The sequence below is a fragment of the Mustelus asterias genome, chromosome 19, assembly GCF_964213995.1.
Source record: "Mustelus asterias chromosome 19, sMusAst1.hap1.1, whole genome shotgun sequence".
NCBI lineage: Eukaryota > Metazoa > Chordata > Chondrichthyes > Carcharhiniformes > Triakidae > Mustelus > Mustelus asterias.
Window position 1 is genome coordinate 31,999,226 of NC_135819.1, and position 17,470 is coordinate 32,016,695.

The window sequence follows — 17,470 nt, forward strand, 5'->3', positions numbered from 1 at the left end:
AGTGTGTATTGTACAGTGTGTGTGTTGTACAGTGTGTGTTGTGCAGTGTGTGTGTATTGTACAGTGTGTAGGGCACAATGTGTGCACAGTGTGTGTTGCAGTTTGTGCTGTGCAGTATATGGGGCGCAGGAAGATGCTCTGCCTTTTATTGCGCTGGCTGCGCTGACGTGTTGAGAGTGTTGCTGCCTCTGCTCGGCTGATGCAATGAGCAGGAGGTTACCATCCACCTTAAATAGGGCGAGGGGATCGCAAGCCAAGGCTGGAGACTGTGTGAGTGTGTGTGTGTGTGTGAGGGGCCAGGCTGTGATCACTGTCCAGTGGGACCAGCTCCGGAGTCATTGCCAGCACTGCACACTTTGCCTCTGGGTTTCCTGTGTGCAGAAGGGATTGAGTGAAGAGGAAAGAGGCTCCTGAGAGGTTTATAATGGAGGTAAATGCATTGCTGTCGGAGGGCTGAAAATATCGGTGAATTTAGATCGCGCGATTTGAACAAAAGGGCACAGGATCAGGATTGTTAATCCTGGTTAAAACATGCTGGCACGTTTTAGGCTGGTTCTGACTGTTCTAGCTGTAACTGACTGTAGAGAATTTAAAAATGTTGCATTCTCCTCTCTGCTTTCGACCAGAGTGGTTTTGAACTCTTGCTCAGCAGCCGGGGAGAGTAGCTGTTGTCCCAGGTTTACAATGTCATTGTCCATTGAACTCCCCGCGCCCCTCCTCAGTTCTCAGCCTCCTGGTGTGTGTAGCAGTCGTCCCCAGTGTCTCTGAAGGGCACAGGGTGTCTGTCACAGCAGCTGACAGCTCCCAGTTTGAACAAGCTGTGTGCTGCCTTGCCTGGTTCCCCCTCTCCTCTCCTGAAATGTAAAACAAAATCCTTTCGAACTCAACTCAGCTTTGTAGAAGCTGTAGAAGTGCCACATCTCATCTTTCTGATCCAAAGCCCACTTTTCCCCTGGAGAATGGTTGTATAAAATTTACATTTTTTTGTTGTTGGATGAATGCAAAAGGGAGACAGCGTTTGAGAGAAAATACCTCATAGAAGAGCAGGACTTGCTAAAGTAAAAGTAAAGTTTATTAGTCACAAGTAGGCTTACATTAACACTGCAATGAAGTTACTGTGAAAATCCCCTGGTTGCCACACTCCTGTGGCATCTGTTCAGGTCAAAGCGCGTCTTTCAGACTGTGGGAGGAAACCGGAGCACCCGGAGGTAACCCACGCAGACACGGGGAGAATGTGCAGACTCCACACAGATAGGTGACCCGAGGCCAGAATCATACTCGGGTCCCTGGCTGTATCTATATGAAACTTTACGTGGGTTCTGGCTGGACCTACAGGCACTGAAGTCCTCTTGACGTTTATCACTGTTGTGATATTGGTGTTGTGGTTGCTAACACCAGTCAGGAAGATGGAGCTACCATAAGGTAACAGTTATTTGATTTTTATTTGATTTATTATTGTCACATGTATTGGGATACTGTGAAAAGTGTCTCAATGCATGTGCGGGTTAGGTGGATTGGCCATATTAAGTTGCCCCTCAGACTTAGGCAGATTAGTAGGGTAAATGTGTGGAGTTACGGGTATAGGGCCTGGGTGAGATTGTTGTTGGTGCAGGCCTGATGGGCCAAATGGGATTCTATGGATTCAATTGTTTCTTGCGGGCTATACAGACAAAGCATACTGTTCATAGGGTACATAGGGGAGAAGGAAAGGATAGGGTGTGGAATATTTGAATTTGCTTTATTATTGTCACATGTATCAGAATACAGTGAAAAGTATTGTTTTTAGTGCACTATACAGACAAAGCATACCGTACATAGAGAAGGAAAGGAGAGAGTGCAGAATGTAGTGTTACAATCATAGCTAGGGTGTAGAGAAAGATCAACTTAATGCAAGGTAGGTCCATTCAAAAGTCTGATGGCAGCAGGGAAGAAGCTGTTCTTGAGTTGGTTGGTACGTGACCTCAGACTTTTATATCATTTTCCCGACGGAAGAAAGTAGAGGAGCGTATCAAAAACAGAAAATGCTGGAAAATCTCAGCAGGTCTGACAGCATCTGTGGGGAGGGAATAGAGCCAACGTTTCGAGCCCAGATGACCCTCCATCAAAGCTCCTCCATGTCAAATGCCATTTAAAAGAAGGATAGCGGTCTGAATGGGAGACTTGAATGTCCATCACTGAGAGTGGCTCAGTAGCACTACCATTGACCAACTCCTGAAGCGAACAGGTGCTGGAATTGGCCCATGCTGGGAGAAGCAACACGACACAAAAGCCTACTTGACATTGTCTTTACCAGTCCACCTATTGTAGCTGCATCTATCCATGTAATATTGGTAGCAATGATCACTGCACAGTCCCATGTTCATAATGAGGACATCATCTATTGTGAAAAAACATTTCCTGATTTCACTGCCAACTGCCCGAAGTTTAATTTTAAGTTTGTATCCTCTTCTTCTCAGCTTCTCAGTGAAGGAAATACCTTTCCGTACTTATCCCATTGAATCTGTAAGATTTGTGACACTAACTGCTGGCCTAGCCAACGACACCCACATCTCATGGATTGATATTAAAAAAAATTTGACCACCTTTCAAGCCTCTGAACTCGAGGGAAAACAAACCAAGTGAATACAGACGTAGAATAATACAAAATCAAGATATCATTTGGCCAATTGTGCCAACTCTTTAGAAGGTTGATCCAATTAGTTCCACTTCTCTGCTCTTTCCCTATAGCCCAGAGTCTTTTCTTTTGCAGATATTTATGGTTGCACTGACAGATGTGCCCAGTTTTGGACAGTTGTTAGCACTGCTGCCTCACAGCACCAGGGACCCGGGTTCAATTCCGGCCTTGGGTCACTGTCTGTGTGGAGTTTGCACATTCTCCCCGTGTCTGCGTGGGTTTCCTCTGGGTGCTCCAGTTTCCTCCCACAGTCCAAAGATGTGCAGGTTAGGTTCATTGGCCATGCTAAATTGACCCTAGCGTCAGGAGGATTAGCAGAGTAAATATGTGGGGTTGCGGGAATAGGACCTGGGTGGGATTGTGGTTGGTGCAGGCTCAATGGGCCGAATGGCCTTCTTCTAAAGTTAAAGTTTATTTATTAGTCACAAGTAAGGCTTACATTAACACTGCAATGAAGTTACTGTGAAATTCCCCTAGCCGCCACAGTCCGGCGCCAGTTCGGGCCAATGCACCTAACCAGCACGTCTTCTGTGATTCTATGATTAAGGCCCCACTTACCCCCTCAGAGAAAGAACCAAGGGTACTTTGCTAAGAAAAGCCGGAGTGATCGCACCTGTACCCTGGTCAATAGTTACCTTTCACCCAACATCATGAGAAGCAGGTTGCTGTTTATGGGATCTTGCTGTGTGCAAACTGACTGCTGCGTTTTCCTACACTACAACAGTGGTTACACTTCAAAACTACATAATTGGCTGTAAAGCACTTTGGTACTCCTGAGGATGTGAAAACCCCTATATAAATGCAAGTCTTTTTCTGACAGAGTTGGCCCTTCCCCTAGCAACAGAAATTCTTGGCCGCCTTTGAAAATTTTAACAAGTTGTCTCGGCATCAATCCTAGTAGCATGTATAGAACATGCCTTTCAGAAAGATGTGTCTGTTAGGTGAATTAGCCATAGTAAATGCGCGGGGTTACGGGAATAGGACCCGGGTAAGATGCTCTATTGGAGAGTCGGTACAGACTCGATGGGCCGATTGGCCTCCTCCTGCACTGTAGGGATTCAGTGGCACTGTGATCATTGTGTTTGGTACTCCCATGATGTCGGGGCGTTGGCAAGACTGCATTTATTGCTCATCTCTTCCTGAGAAGGTGCTGCTGAGTCACTTTCCTGAATCGGTGTGATCCATGTGGCGAAGGTACCTCCACAATGCTGTTAGGAAGCGACGTGAGGTTCCTTTCTTGTTATTCTCTGCAGCGGGTTTGATATAATTGAATGGTTTGCTAGGCCATTTCCGAAGGCAGTTAAGAGTCAGCTCCACCTGATGTGGCTTTGGCATCACAGGTAATCTGGCAAGGTAAGGGCGTCAGATTTCCTTCCCCAAAGCAAATGAGTGAACGGACAGTAAATCCATCTTACTTTAAATCACATTGGCATTTATTTCCAGATCTTATTGAAAGCTGAATTTTCATTCTCAATCTGCCTGTGCTGGTATTACTAACTCTCCTTCCCTGGATAAACTAGCCTTCGAATGTAACCACTACATCACCATATTCTATTACCAATGACTAGATTATCTGACCAATCCCATTGTTCCCAGAGAAGACTGATGGTTGCAGGGAGGCCATCGTCAGCAGATTCGCTTCACCTTTCAACCATTATAGGGGCAAAAGTGCGACTTTTTGAAGTTTATTTATTAGTCACAAGTAGGTTTACATTAACACCGCAATGAAGTTCCTGTGAAAATCCCCTAGTCGCCACACTCCGGTGCCTGTTTGGGTACACTGAGGGAGAATTTAGCACGGCCAATGAATCTAACCAGCATGTCTTTCAGACTGTGGGAGGAAACCGGAGCATCTGGAGGAAACCCACGCAGACACGGGGAGAACGTGCAGACTCCGCACAGACAGTGACCCAAGCCGGGAATCGAACCCGGGTCCCTGGCACTGTGAGGCAGCAGTGCTAACCATTGTGTCATTGGGCTGCCACTGTACGCTACGTATTTCTATGATGTGCTCCTAGGTGCTGCTCCGTGCTAGCTGCGGAATCTATCCCATACTACAATCTATACGGTTATGATACGGCTTTGGATTTGGTTTTGAAGTCAGTTCCAGGTTGCGCACGGGTGTTGCTGGTTTGATGTACTGATTATCATGTGCCGTACTTGGCAGATAACAGTTTGCAAGATTTGAATGTGAGCTATTTTTATCTATCTAAGAGCCTTTCTACTGAGAGCCATCTGGCACAGTACGAAGGGACATGGAGAAAACGCAGAAGCATTTCCTGCAGATCCTCTCTCCAGTTTGTAATCTGGTCTTTTAGGGAAAGAAACGAGGAATTTATAAGCTCTCGTGATTGTTTAGGAAGATAAAACTCTGATTTTCAATCACTTATCAGCGTGTCCCAAAGCCCATTGCAGTCAATAATGTACCGAAGGCTATTCACTGTTGTGAAGTAAGCGAATGGGGCAGTTTGTGCAAAAGACCCACAAACAGCAATGATCAGATCATTTTGGGGCGGCACGATGGCACAGTGGTTAGCACTGCTGCCTCACAGCTCCAGGGACCCGGGTTCAATTCCCGGCTTGGGTCACTGTCTGGAGTTTGTATGTTCTCCCTGTGTCTGCGTGGGTGAAGTCGGTAAAAATACCTCTTGAGGCTGGTATGAGTCAAAATACAGTCAGGCTTTATTCTCACAAGCTTGAGGGAGAACCTGACCCCTTGAAAGCGGAAGCCAAATTTCTCTCTGAACACAAGGAGCGTGGACTTTTATACATCAGGGTTCCCGATACAAGTCACGAAGCAAAGTCCAGTTAACAGTCCTTGATCATAAATTATAGTTCCTTTAACAGCTTCTGATAATCTCTAACCATAAACCAGAGTGTATGTGGTATCCTTGGGTCATAAAGCACAATTCTCCTGGTAGTTGTAGTCAAGATGCAACCTCTGGTCCCCTGCTCTTCCCGCGGCCTTTACTTTGAAGTGACTGTGTGCGATTGCAGCTGTCCCAGTGGGAGTCCTCCTTCAAATGGCCATTCTCGCACTCTACCATTTGGTAGCTGCTTCCTTTGTTTAAATCATACACAAGCCGACGGGAAAAGCAAGACTTACAACCCAACATTTATGTTTAACTGTCTGTTTTATCAGAATGATATAAACAAGCGAGGGTGCCACGAACAAATAGCTGATACTACTACCAGGAGCAATATAAACAAAGGGGAGACTAGCCATAAGGAAGGGTTATGTTTGTGATACATTCCAGGTACAAAGTTCAACCTTTTAGGTACAAAATACATTGAGTACAAAAAAAAATTAACCCTTTCCCTTCTTCAGTGAGTTTCCTCCGGGTGCTCCGGTTTCCTCCCACAGTCCAAAGATGTGCGGGCTAGGTTGATTGGCCATGGTAAATTGACTCTTGTTTTGGGGGGGGGATTAGCAGGGTAAATATGTGGGGTTATGGGGACAGGGTGGGATTGTTGTTAGTGCAGGCTCGATGGGCTGAAAGGCCTCCTTCTGTACTGTAGGGATTCTATGATCTGTTTCTAGTGATATTGATTGAGACGTAAATATTGATACTTTGAGACACCCAGGAGAAGTGGTCAAGACCTGCACGTTCCGGCTCTCTGCCGCCATGTGTTTTCCCGTGGCAGACCCGGCTTGCCATTTCCGACAGGTGAGATCTTCCAGTCTCTCCGAGGTCGGAGGTCATTTGCCTTGCTCACCGGCTGCATTGCTGATTATCCTCTTGTGGGATTGGCCTTCGACGGGACTGGAAGATCTCGCAAACGGAAAGGGTCTGGAAAATCATAGAATCCCTTTAGTACAGAAGGAGGCCATTCGGCCCATCGAGCCTGAGCTGACAACAATCCCACCCAGGTCCTATCCCTGTAACCCCACATAGTTACCCTGCTAATCCCCTTGACACTAAGGGGCAATTAGGCCTGGCCAATCAACCTAACCCGCACATCTTTGGAGTGTGGGAGGAAACCAGAGCACCCGGAGGAAACCCACGCACTCCCAACTGGGTGAAGGTGCAAACTCCAGACAGACAGTGACCCGAGGCCAGAATTGAACCTGGGTCCCTGGCACTGTGAGGCAGTAGTGCTAACCACTATTATCCAGAATTACCATTCTTTGAATACCACAATGGAACTTCTTATATCCACTTCATAGAATCATAGAAACCCTACAGTGCAGAAGGAGGCCATTCGGCCCATCGAGTCTGCACCGACCACAATCCCACCCAGGCCCTACCCCCACATATTTTACCCGCTAATCCCTCTAACCTACGCATCTTAGGGGCAATTTTTTTTTTGAACCTGGCCAATCAACCTAACCCGCACATCTTTGGACTGTGGGAGGAAACCGAAGCACCCGGAGGAAACCCACGCAGACACGAGGAGAATGTGCAAACTCCACACAGACAGTGACCCGAGCCGGGAATCGAACCCGGGACCCTGGAGCTGTGAAGCAGCAGTGTTAACCACTGTGCTACCGTGCCGCCCTTTGAGAGGACAGAACAAACTGAACCTCAGTTTCATGTGTTCTCTGAGTGATACCATCCCTGCCAGTACAGCATTCCTTCAGTCACTGCACTGAAACCATCCGTCTCAATGATGTCCTTGTGATTCTGAACCCTTCAGCTTCTGGCTTGGAGACACGATTGTTGGTACTGAGTCAAAGTGAACAGCCAACCACAAAATACATCCTTAATAATTAAACTTAAACTGGCTTCAGGTGACAACCTATTGAGACCAGTGGGAAGAACTTGGGCAATTCTCTTAAATCAATAACTTTTCTAAACAGCTCATTTCAGCAAGTAAACATGATTGCCTGCTGGAATAGATTTGAGTATTGGCAGGATAGAGCAGTGAGTGTGTATTGAAATCCTCTCCTGTTTCTGGTGTTACATGATGTGGAGACGCCGGCGTTGGACTGGGGTAAGCACACTAAGAAGTCTCACAACACCAGGTTAAAGTTTTTGTAGAAACTTGATGTCTGTGTCAATATGCACGATCTTCTTGGAGAAAGATCTTCTCATTTATCGAACCGTCTGCCCATAGGGTGGTTTAATTTTGATAAGGCTGAGGTGAATTTCCCAAACCCCATTTCAGTGTAATCAATTCTTGTACTAGATTGGATTTTTAAACCAGGAGCACTGTTTATTCATACACACTAACCTGGAAAAAGTTTTTGTCAATATTTTACACTCACTCACACACACACACACTCACTCTCACACACACACACTCTCAAAGACACACACACTCTCTCACATTCACACGCACTCATACATCTTACACACACACTCACTCACACACACACACACTCTGTCTCACACACACTGTCTCACATACACACACACTCTCACTCATTCACACACACACTCTCTCACACATACACACGCACACACACACGCATGCGCACTCTCACACACACACTCCCTCTCACACACGCACTCCCTCTCACACATGCACACTCTCTCATATTCACACACGCACTCTCATATTCACACACGCACACTCTCTCATATTCACACACGCACACTCTCATATTCACACACGCACACTCTCTCATATTCACACACGCACACACACTCATACTCACACGCACTCTCTCTTGCACGCGTACACACACACGCACACTCTCACATTCACACACACGCTCACTCACACACACGCACACACACACACATACACACACACATACACACACACACACATACACACACTGTCACACATTCACACTCACACACTTACACACACACACTCACTCACTCACTCTCTCTCTCTCTCTCTCTCACACACACTCTCACACACATACACTCAGCCACTTTAAGCCCAACAATATCCACATTTAGAAGAAAGAATGATCTTCAACAATTTATAATGTTTTTAATGTCTGGTCAACATGGTAACATTTTTAATGGAAGCTCAGCCGTGTATGTATTCTCCGGGCCCATAAGCCTCCCCCCCCCCCCCCCCGCCCCCCATGAGCTGGTGGCCTGACCCCGCTATAGTGAAGGGGGGCAATCGAGGCCCCCCTGGGGGAGGGGCGTTGGGTGGCAGGGGGGTGGTGCCCCCTGGGCATGGGCACCTTGGCAGTGCCAGCCTGTGTCTCCAGCGCTGCCCAAGGGGCAAAGTGCCGGTGCCCAGGGAGAACTTTGGCACTGCCCAGCAGGCATGGGGGAGTGCCAAGTGATGGGGTCTAATAGATGTGGGGCATGATGGGAAGATCGATGGGGGGACGGTGGGGGTGGTGGGTCTTGCTACCACTCTGCTGTCGGGACTGGTGGGGGAGGGAGGCCAGCGATCGGGACTGGCCATCGGGGTGCAGGGGGTGGGTCAGCCTGCCGGATGTGGGGGGGTGTGGGCTCGGGGCTGGAGAGGGGATGTGACACTGGCAGGTGGGGGGCTCAGGAATGCCGGTGGGGGGAGTGGGGAATCGGGGAGAGGAGCTGCTGGAGATCAGGGGAGGCTGGGAGTGTGGGGGTCGAGGCTGGGCCGGGGCATGTTTGGGGGGGCCAGTAATTGGGCCATGGAGGGGGGGGCGGTTGCATGGCGCCCGATGCAGGGTCATGGGGCTGGCCAGTGATCGGGAGGCCAGCAGTGTGGGGCTACTGCGCATGCATCGATCTTAGCGCTGACAGATTGGCGCATGCGCAGTGACCTGCTCAGTGCTATGCTGCCGGCCTCTGCAGCGGGAATAGGTCCCGTCTACAGATTGTTTATGTAATTTTCACTGAGGGACTCAGCAGTGCAGCGAGTGTGGGAGATTCTTCCCTGAACTCCCACTGAAAAAAACCAGCGTGAATTACTCCAATTTTAATGCGAATGTGACACTACAAAACGCCCCCATCACCGTTCAAAGAACAAAGAACAGTACAGCACAGGAAACAGGCCCTTCGGCCCTCCAAGCCTGTGCCGCTCATTGGTCCAACTAGACCATTCGTTTGTATCCCTCCATTCCCAGGCTGCTCATGTGACTATCCAGGTAAGTCTTAAACGATGTCAGCGTGCCTGCCTCCACCACCCTACTTGGCAGCGCATTCCAGGCCCCCACCACCCTCTGTGTAAAAAACATCCCTCTAATATCTGAGTTATACTTCGCCCCTCTCACCTTGAGCCCGTGACCCCTCGTGATCGTCACCTCCGACCTGGGAAAAAGCTTCCCACTGTTCACCCTATCTATACCCTTCATAATCTTGTATACCTCTATTAGGTCTCCCCTCATTCTCCGTCTTTCCAGGGAGAACAAGCCCAGTTTACCCAATCTCTCCTCATAGCTAAGACCCTCCATACCAGGCAACATCCTGGTAAACCTTCTCTGCACTCTCTCTAAAGCCTCCATGTCCTTCTGGTAGTGCGGCGGCCAGAACTGGACGCAGTACTCCAAATGTGGCCTAACCAGCGTTCTATACAGCTGCATCATCAGACTCCAGCTTTTATACTCTATACCCCATCCTATAAAGGCAAGCATACCATATGCCTTCTTCACCACCTTCTCCACCTGTGCTGCCACCTTCAAGGATTTGTGGACTTGCACACCTAGGTCCCTCTGTGTTTCTATACTCTTGATGGCTCTGCCATTTATTGTATAACTCCCCCCTACATTAGTTCTTGCAAAATGCATCACTTCGCATTTATCCGGATTAAACTCCATCTGCCACCTCTCCGCCCAATTTTCCAGCCTATCTATATCCTGCTGTATTGTCCGACAATGCTCATCGCTATCCGCAAGTCCTTCGTGTCATCCGCAAACTTGCTGATAACACCAGTTACACCTTCTTCCAAATCATTTACATATATATATCACAAATAGCAGAGGTCCCAGTACAGAGCCCTGCAGAACACCACTGGTCACAGATCTCCAGCCGGAAAAAGACCCTTCGACTGCTACCCTCTGTCTCCTGTGGCCAAGCCAGTTTTCTACCCATCTAGCCACCTCTCCTTGTATCCCATGAGCCTTAACCTTTTTAACCAACCTGCCATGAGGGACTTTGTCAAATGCCTTACTGAAATCCATATAGACGACATCTACGGCCCTTCCTTCGTCAACCCGTTTTTGTCACTTCCTCAAAAAACTCCACCAAATTTGTAAGGCACGACCTCCCTCTTACAAAACCATGCCGTCTGTCACTAATGAGATTGTTCCGTTCTAAATGCGCATACATCCTGTCTCTTAAGAATCCTCTCCAACAACTTCCCTACCACGGACGTCAAGCTCACTGGCCTATAATTACCCGGGTTATCCCTGCTACCCTTCTTAAATAACGGTACCACTTTCCTTCACTGTCGCTGGATCGAAATTCTGAAACTCCCTCCCTAACAGCACGGTGGCTGTACCTACACCATTTGGACTGCAGCGGTTCAAGAAGGTGGCCCTCCACCACCCTCTCAAGGGCAACTAGGGATGGGCAAGAAATGTTGGCCTAGCCAGCTATGCCTACATTCCCTGAATGAGCTTATAAAAGCAGCAAACTTTACACATTGGTGCAGGAATGGAGAAATCAACCAGTGGCAGCCAGCACTGTGACATTATGTGCTTCAAGTGGCAACAAAGGGAAATTGAAGGAATAACTACTTATTTTGTTGCTTTGTTGAGATCTGTTGGGAACACGGAATTGTAACAGCGCACAATGAACAACTGCGTTTTCAAACTGAAGAGGCAACAGAGGAAGTTTTAAAACGCAACATGAAACTGGATTTATGCAATGAAAGGGGAAGCAATAGTTCTTGGAAAATTTGGAGGAATTATATGAAGCATTTTGTCATCGAATGTTGTGGAACAAATTCTCTTGCAAAGGAGTGACATTGTGGATACCTGGAAAAGGCTACTTACCCACGGGTTACTTGCGATGCAAAAACTGAGACCAAACCACTGTTTGTGCCCTCTCCTTGTGCCATTCACTGCTTTAAATATATTCCCAAATTTAAGGGGACAGAACTTTACTCTTCCTGGGCGGGCGTGCACCCAATGTAACCCTGCACTTGCATGATATTTTGGGTTGACAGGCTCAGCAGTATATCAGCAGTGCACTCACTGACAGTAAATGACCAAATTGAAGGGATCATCTGCCCTATTGCCAGCCTCACAGCACCAGGGACCTGGGTTCGATTCCCGGCTCGGGTCACTGTGCAGAGTTTGCACGTTCTCCCCGTGTCTGCGTGGGTTTCCTCCAGGTGCTCCGGTTTCCTCCCTCTGTCCAAAGATGTGCGGGTCAGGTTGATTGGCCATGCTAAAATTGACCCTAGTTTCGGGGGGATTAGCAGAGTAAATCTGTGGGGCTACTAGGATAGGGTGGGATTGTTGTCGGTGCAGGCTCAATGAACCAAATGACCTCCTTCTGTACTGTAGGGTTTCTATGATTTTTAGGTTGTCGCACAGTCAAAACGGGCAGTATACAATTCTCCATCTCGGGCAGGAAGGTGGCGTTGGAGGGCTCAATCTAAATGCCCCTTCAGATTTGGGGCACCCTCCCCTCTGGGAGCTCTGGCCCTCCCTCAAACCTTCCCCACCACCCCCCTCTTCGGCCTGCCTCTCGACAGCCTCTACTCCCACCCCCGCCACCAACAATCAGATTGGCCGACAGCTCTCTGAGGCAGGACTTCCATCTAAGGACTTCCTCTGATCAATCAATCAATTCTCAACTGAGTGTAAAATGGCAGCGGGCTTCTGAAAATCAGCTTTACACACTGAACTCTGAGGCTGGTTCACGCCAGTAGCTCGCTATCCGAATAATTCTACCCAAAGATTCTGTTCCCACAATTTTATCACAAAGGAAATTGACTTTATGTTATCTCACCCCTCCTAAAATGTCTGTGATTGGAAGGATTTCTGTTAATCAGGCGTTGTTTGTGAACATTGTGTAAATAGTGCGGGGCACCACCACAACTCGATGGGAGTAAATCAACATTTTGTATTAAGAATTTGATGTAAACACAGAACAGAACCATATCAGGCCTTCACCCTCTGCCTCCCGAGCTCACACAGAGGGACAGCCCGCTCCTAGGCCCCGCTCCTAGGCCCCGCTCTCCACTGCAATTCGCCCAGGTCCGCGCGATAGGCTCACCGGGCCCAGTGACCCTTGCTCGCTTGCCCCTTAAAGGGGCCACGTTACCACATATTCTATGGGCTACTTTCGAGGAAGCCTCCATGGTGCAGCCTCACTGTCTATACAACATTCTGCCTTCCTACATAACCACGACTTGAAGATGAGAGACAGAATTGCTTTATCTTTACTGGCCAGAATCCAAAAGTCACATTTTTGCCTAATTGCATTTTATCCTCCAGCAACTGGATAACCGATGTCACATGAACTTGTGCTCAAAGCACTTTTGTTGTAGGCAGATATGATTAGGTTCTCTTTCTGCCTTTGAGTATTGACCTTTGAACAGAATGTAGCATGATTTCACGGTGGCACAGTGGTTAGCACTGCTGCCTCACAGCGCCGCGGACCCAGGTTCAATTCCCAGTTCGGGTCATTGTCTGTGTGGGGTCTGCACATTCTCCCCGTGTCTGCGTGGGTTTCTTCTGGGTGCTCCGGTTTCCTCCCACAGTCCAAAGATGTGTGGGTTAGATTGATTGGCCACGGTAAATTGCCCCTAGTGTCTGGGAGATTAGTAGGCTTTAGTAGGGTTTACGGAGATAGGGCCTGAGTGGGATTTGGTCAATGCAGATTCGATGGGCCGAATGGCCTCCTCCTGCACTGTAGGGATTCTGTTCTGTTCTTGTTCTATATAACTAGGTGTAGGCTTACATTAACACAGCAATGAAGTTACTGTGAAAATTCCCTCATCGCCACACTCTGGCACCTGTTCGGGTACACTGAGGGAGAACGTAGCATGGCCAATGCACCCCTAACCAACACGTCTTTCGGACTGTGGGAGGAAACCGGAGCACCTAGAGGAAACCCACACAGACACGGGGAGAACATACTAACTCCACACAGAGTGACCCAAGCCAGGAATCGTACCCGGGTCCCTGGCACTGTGAAGCAGCAGTGCTAACCACTGTGCCACCATTACGGGTTAAAATGTGACATTAAATTAAATTAAGTGTGACATTACCTGTGGCGTAAGAGCAAATTGTAATATTCAGTCCCATAAATCTGATCCACTGGGACCTGGGAATAAACTAATGAATAAGAACAGGAAGTGGCTGTTCAGCCTTTGCCATTACTCTGCTAATCATTTAGATCATGGCTGATCTATACCTCAATTCCATTAACTCACCTTGATCCTTAATATCTTTAGCCCGCACCAAAAAAACTGTCCATCTCCATTATTTTTGTATATATCAAAATTATTCAAACTAATGAAACCTGTTTTTATTCATTCTCGGCATGCGGGTGTCGCTGACTAGGTTAACACAGTTGCACAATGGTTAGCGCTGTTGCCTCACAGCGCCAAGGACCCAGGTTCAATTCTGACCTCGGGTGACTGTGCAGAGTCTGCACATTCTCCCCGTGTCTGTGTGGGTTTCCTCCAGGTGCTCCGGTTTCCTCCCACATTCTGAAAGATGTGCTGGTTAGGTGGATGGACCATGCTAAATTGGCCTTGAGTTTCAGGGAGATTAGTAGGGTAAATATGTGGGGTTATGGGGATAGGGCCTGGATAGGATTGTTGATGGTGTAGGCTTGATGGACCGAATGACCTCCCGAACTGTAGGGATTCTACGATACCCAGCTTTGTAATTCGACATTTATTCCCCATCCCTAATTGCCCTTGAGAATGGGTGTTGGGCTGCCATCTTGAACTGCTGCAGTCCATGTGGCGTAGGTAACTGTTATGAGGGAGGAGGTTTATGGATTTCGACCTAGTGACTGTGAAGGGGTGCAGATGTAGTTCCAAATTGGGATGGTTTGTGGCTTGGAGGGGAACCTACAGGTGGTCGGTAAGGAATGCAGCCATGTCAGTGTCATTCACACTCCCTGAAGACAAACTGCACACAAAATATGTTTGGAAGGTGATCTCTATGGCCCATTCATGCATCCGCGTTACATTGTATATAAAAACCACAGATTGATGTATTAATGTCTCAAACAAACCTGTGCTTGCTTCTGTTTCTCTTTGCCTTGCTCCATAGGCCTGTCATATTCACCTTAGCCATGAGGCCCACCAACTCCCCACTTGGTCACATTCCCACTAGACTCCATCATTCCAACACCGTGCCCATCACAGACTCCGCAAACATCTCCCCTTAAACCCCTGTCTCTTCAAATTACAATCCAACCCATCAACAATCACAAGAATAAAACATCTACCCAGCAATGTGGTTAGCACTGCTGCCTCACAGCACCAGGGACCTGGATTCGATTCCAGCCTTGGGTGACTGTGTGTAATTTGCACGTTCTCCCCATGTCAGCATGGGTTTCCTCCGGGTGCTCCAGTTTCTTCCCACAGTCAAAGATGTACAGGTTAGGTGGATTGGCTACGCTGAATTGCCCCTTAGTGTCTCAAAATGTTTAAGTTAGGGGGTAAATATGTGGGGTTAGTCCTGGGTTTCTTTGTCAGAGAGTTGACGCAGACTCGATAGGCCGAATGGCCTCTTTCTGCGCTATAGGGGCAAGAAGACACCTCAGGATGAGCTGTGGAATGAGATCTTCTTGTTTAAGTATTAGTGTCACAAGTAGGTGTACATTAACACTGCAATGAAGTTACTGTGAAAATCCCCTAGTCGCCACACTCTGGCACCTGTTCTGGTACACTGAGGGAGAATTTGGCATGGCCCAATACATCTAACCAGCACGTCTTTCAGACTGTGGGAGGAAACTGGAGAACCCGGAGGAAACCCATGCAGACACGGGGAGAACATGCAAACTCCACACAGACAGTGACCCAAGCCGGGAATCGAACCCGGGTCCCTGGTGCTGTGAGGCAGCGGTGCTAACCACTGTGCCACCCTGTGGCCCTTTATGGAATGAGAAAGGAAGAAAGTGGCCGTGTAAAACCTGGTGAGACACCTCTCCAAGCTTCTGTATACCCCAATCTGAGGCCTCCTGCATCCAGTGTGTGTTAAAATACCTTTCTGCCACTGCGGTTGATTTCAACTTCTCTATGTAAGGTCTTTGCCTTTCTTGTGGAACAAAGAATGTGAAGCCTGATCCCAAAACACCAATAAAAAGAATAGTAAAACAGAATCCCAGCATCAATCAGCAAAAATGGAAATTATTTTATTGGCTGGTACAATGGATGGTGTGTATGTGTGTAGTCTTTGAGTAACTGAAACCTCGAGTCCCTAAGGTACGATATAGTCAGGGCTATAATGCAATGGTACTGTCTGGAGGGTAACAAACTAGAGTGAGTGCTGTATAATGGCTGAGACAGAAACTGGTTCTGCCTAATACTGCATCCAAGAGATCAATTCTGTTCTGTAATTCATAACTGGAATTAATTTCTTTCTTTCTAAGATGCCGCGCTATCCTGCCCTGCCTCTACCCAGTACTTGAACACTGAGTTTTTATAAATTTACTAAAGGACATAGTGTAAATCAGGCTTTCCCAGGCAGGAAACGGTTTCTTTTTGTAATAAATATCCTCACACACACAGCACACACTGGCTATCCAGCGATCCACGGGCACTCGAAAGCGATTGAAATCAGTGGTCATTGGTGCAGGGAGGTCAGATAGACGTGGAGCAGTGGGTTATTGGGCCCAGCGGAGCCCCAGATGAAGCAGTGATGCTCAGTGCCATTTCACCTCAAAGAAGGTGGGTGCCTCTCCATCTCAGTGCAGTCCCCAACAAGAACCTGTCTGAAGCCCTCCAAAGATGTGTAGCAGCTAGGCAGGTATCTGGGTCTAGGCAGCAAGTATCCTAGTTGATTAATATAATTAATCCTCCCCCCCCCCCCAAATCCAGCGCAAATCTCCAATGTCAGTGTGTCATTATGGCCACTAATATATTTAGAGATTTTATGTCCACATCAGTATTTGCGCTTATTCTGCTAATTCTAATGATTTAAGTTTATTTTTGATGGTGTTTGATGTTTCCTAAACTGCCGGTAAGTGTTGTATTGGACAGGGTATTGGTTTATACTCATCATTGCAATGTCTACCCATGGTGTTTGGTTAAATGGGTTAATGCATTTTAGTCTCAATCAAATGTTGACGCCCACTGCTGATAGCATGCCACTTATTGGGAAGGTTCCCATTGAATGATATCCATTGCCGAAGTGAGTTATTTCATACTCCTGAATATTTCCCAGTGGGGGCGCGGGGTGGGGGCGCTGGGTGGGGGCGCGGGGTGGGGGGTGGCAGTAGTGCGAACAAACTCTGAAATTTACAAAGTGGATTTCACAGATGGCACAGTGGTTCGCACTGCTGCCTCACAGCGCCAGGGACCCGGGTTCAATTCTGGCTGGGTTACTGTCTGTGTGGAGTCTGCACGTTTGCCCCGTGTCTGCGTGGGTTTCCTCCGGAAGCACCAGCTTCCTCCCACAGTCCAAAATACATGCTGGTTAGGTGCATTGGCCTTGCTAAATTCTCCTTCCGTGTACCTGAACAGGTGTGGCGACTAGGGGATCTTCACAGTAACTTCATTGCGGTGTTAATGTAAGCTTATTTGTGACACTAATAAATAAAGTTTATAAATGCTGCAGAACTGCCTCCTCTTGTTCTGCAATCATTCTATTGGTTGAAGCTACATGGTGCATTTTTGTACAGTTACCATCTTTGTTTTTCCCCTGTAGAGTGGCAAATATGGGATCGATGGGAGCTCCACGCAGCCTGGTATTAAGGGATTTAAGGTATGTTCCTGAGTCTGCCTGGACACCACATGTATGTGGCTCAGTGTTAAATGTAA

General features: G+C 47.8%; 1 protein-coding gene across 2 annotated transcripts in view; it reads left to right on the forward strand.

Annotated features, from left to right (window-relative positions):
• The first annotated feature begins 234 nt into the window (after window positions 1-234).
• Window positions 235-17,470, forward strand: part of bcat1 (branched chain amino-acid transaminase 1, cytosolic) — a 74,718-nt gene continuing 57,482 nt past the window's right edge. The window contains exons 1-2 of one of the 2 annotated variants that reach the window (XM_078235284.1): window positions 235-430; window positions 17,358-17,414. In XM_078235284.1, the coding sequence (XP_078091410.1) occupies window positions 425-430; window positions 17,358-17,414 (63 nt within the window). In that variant the 5' untranslated portion in view covers window positions 235-424. Of the gene's footprint in view, window positions 431-9,347; window positions 9,663-17,357; window positions 17,415-17,470 lie in introns of those variants that run through there. The other variant, XM_078235286.1, reaches the window with a different exon arrangement.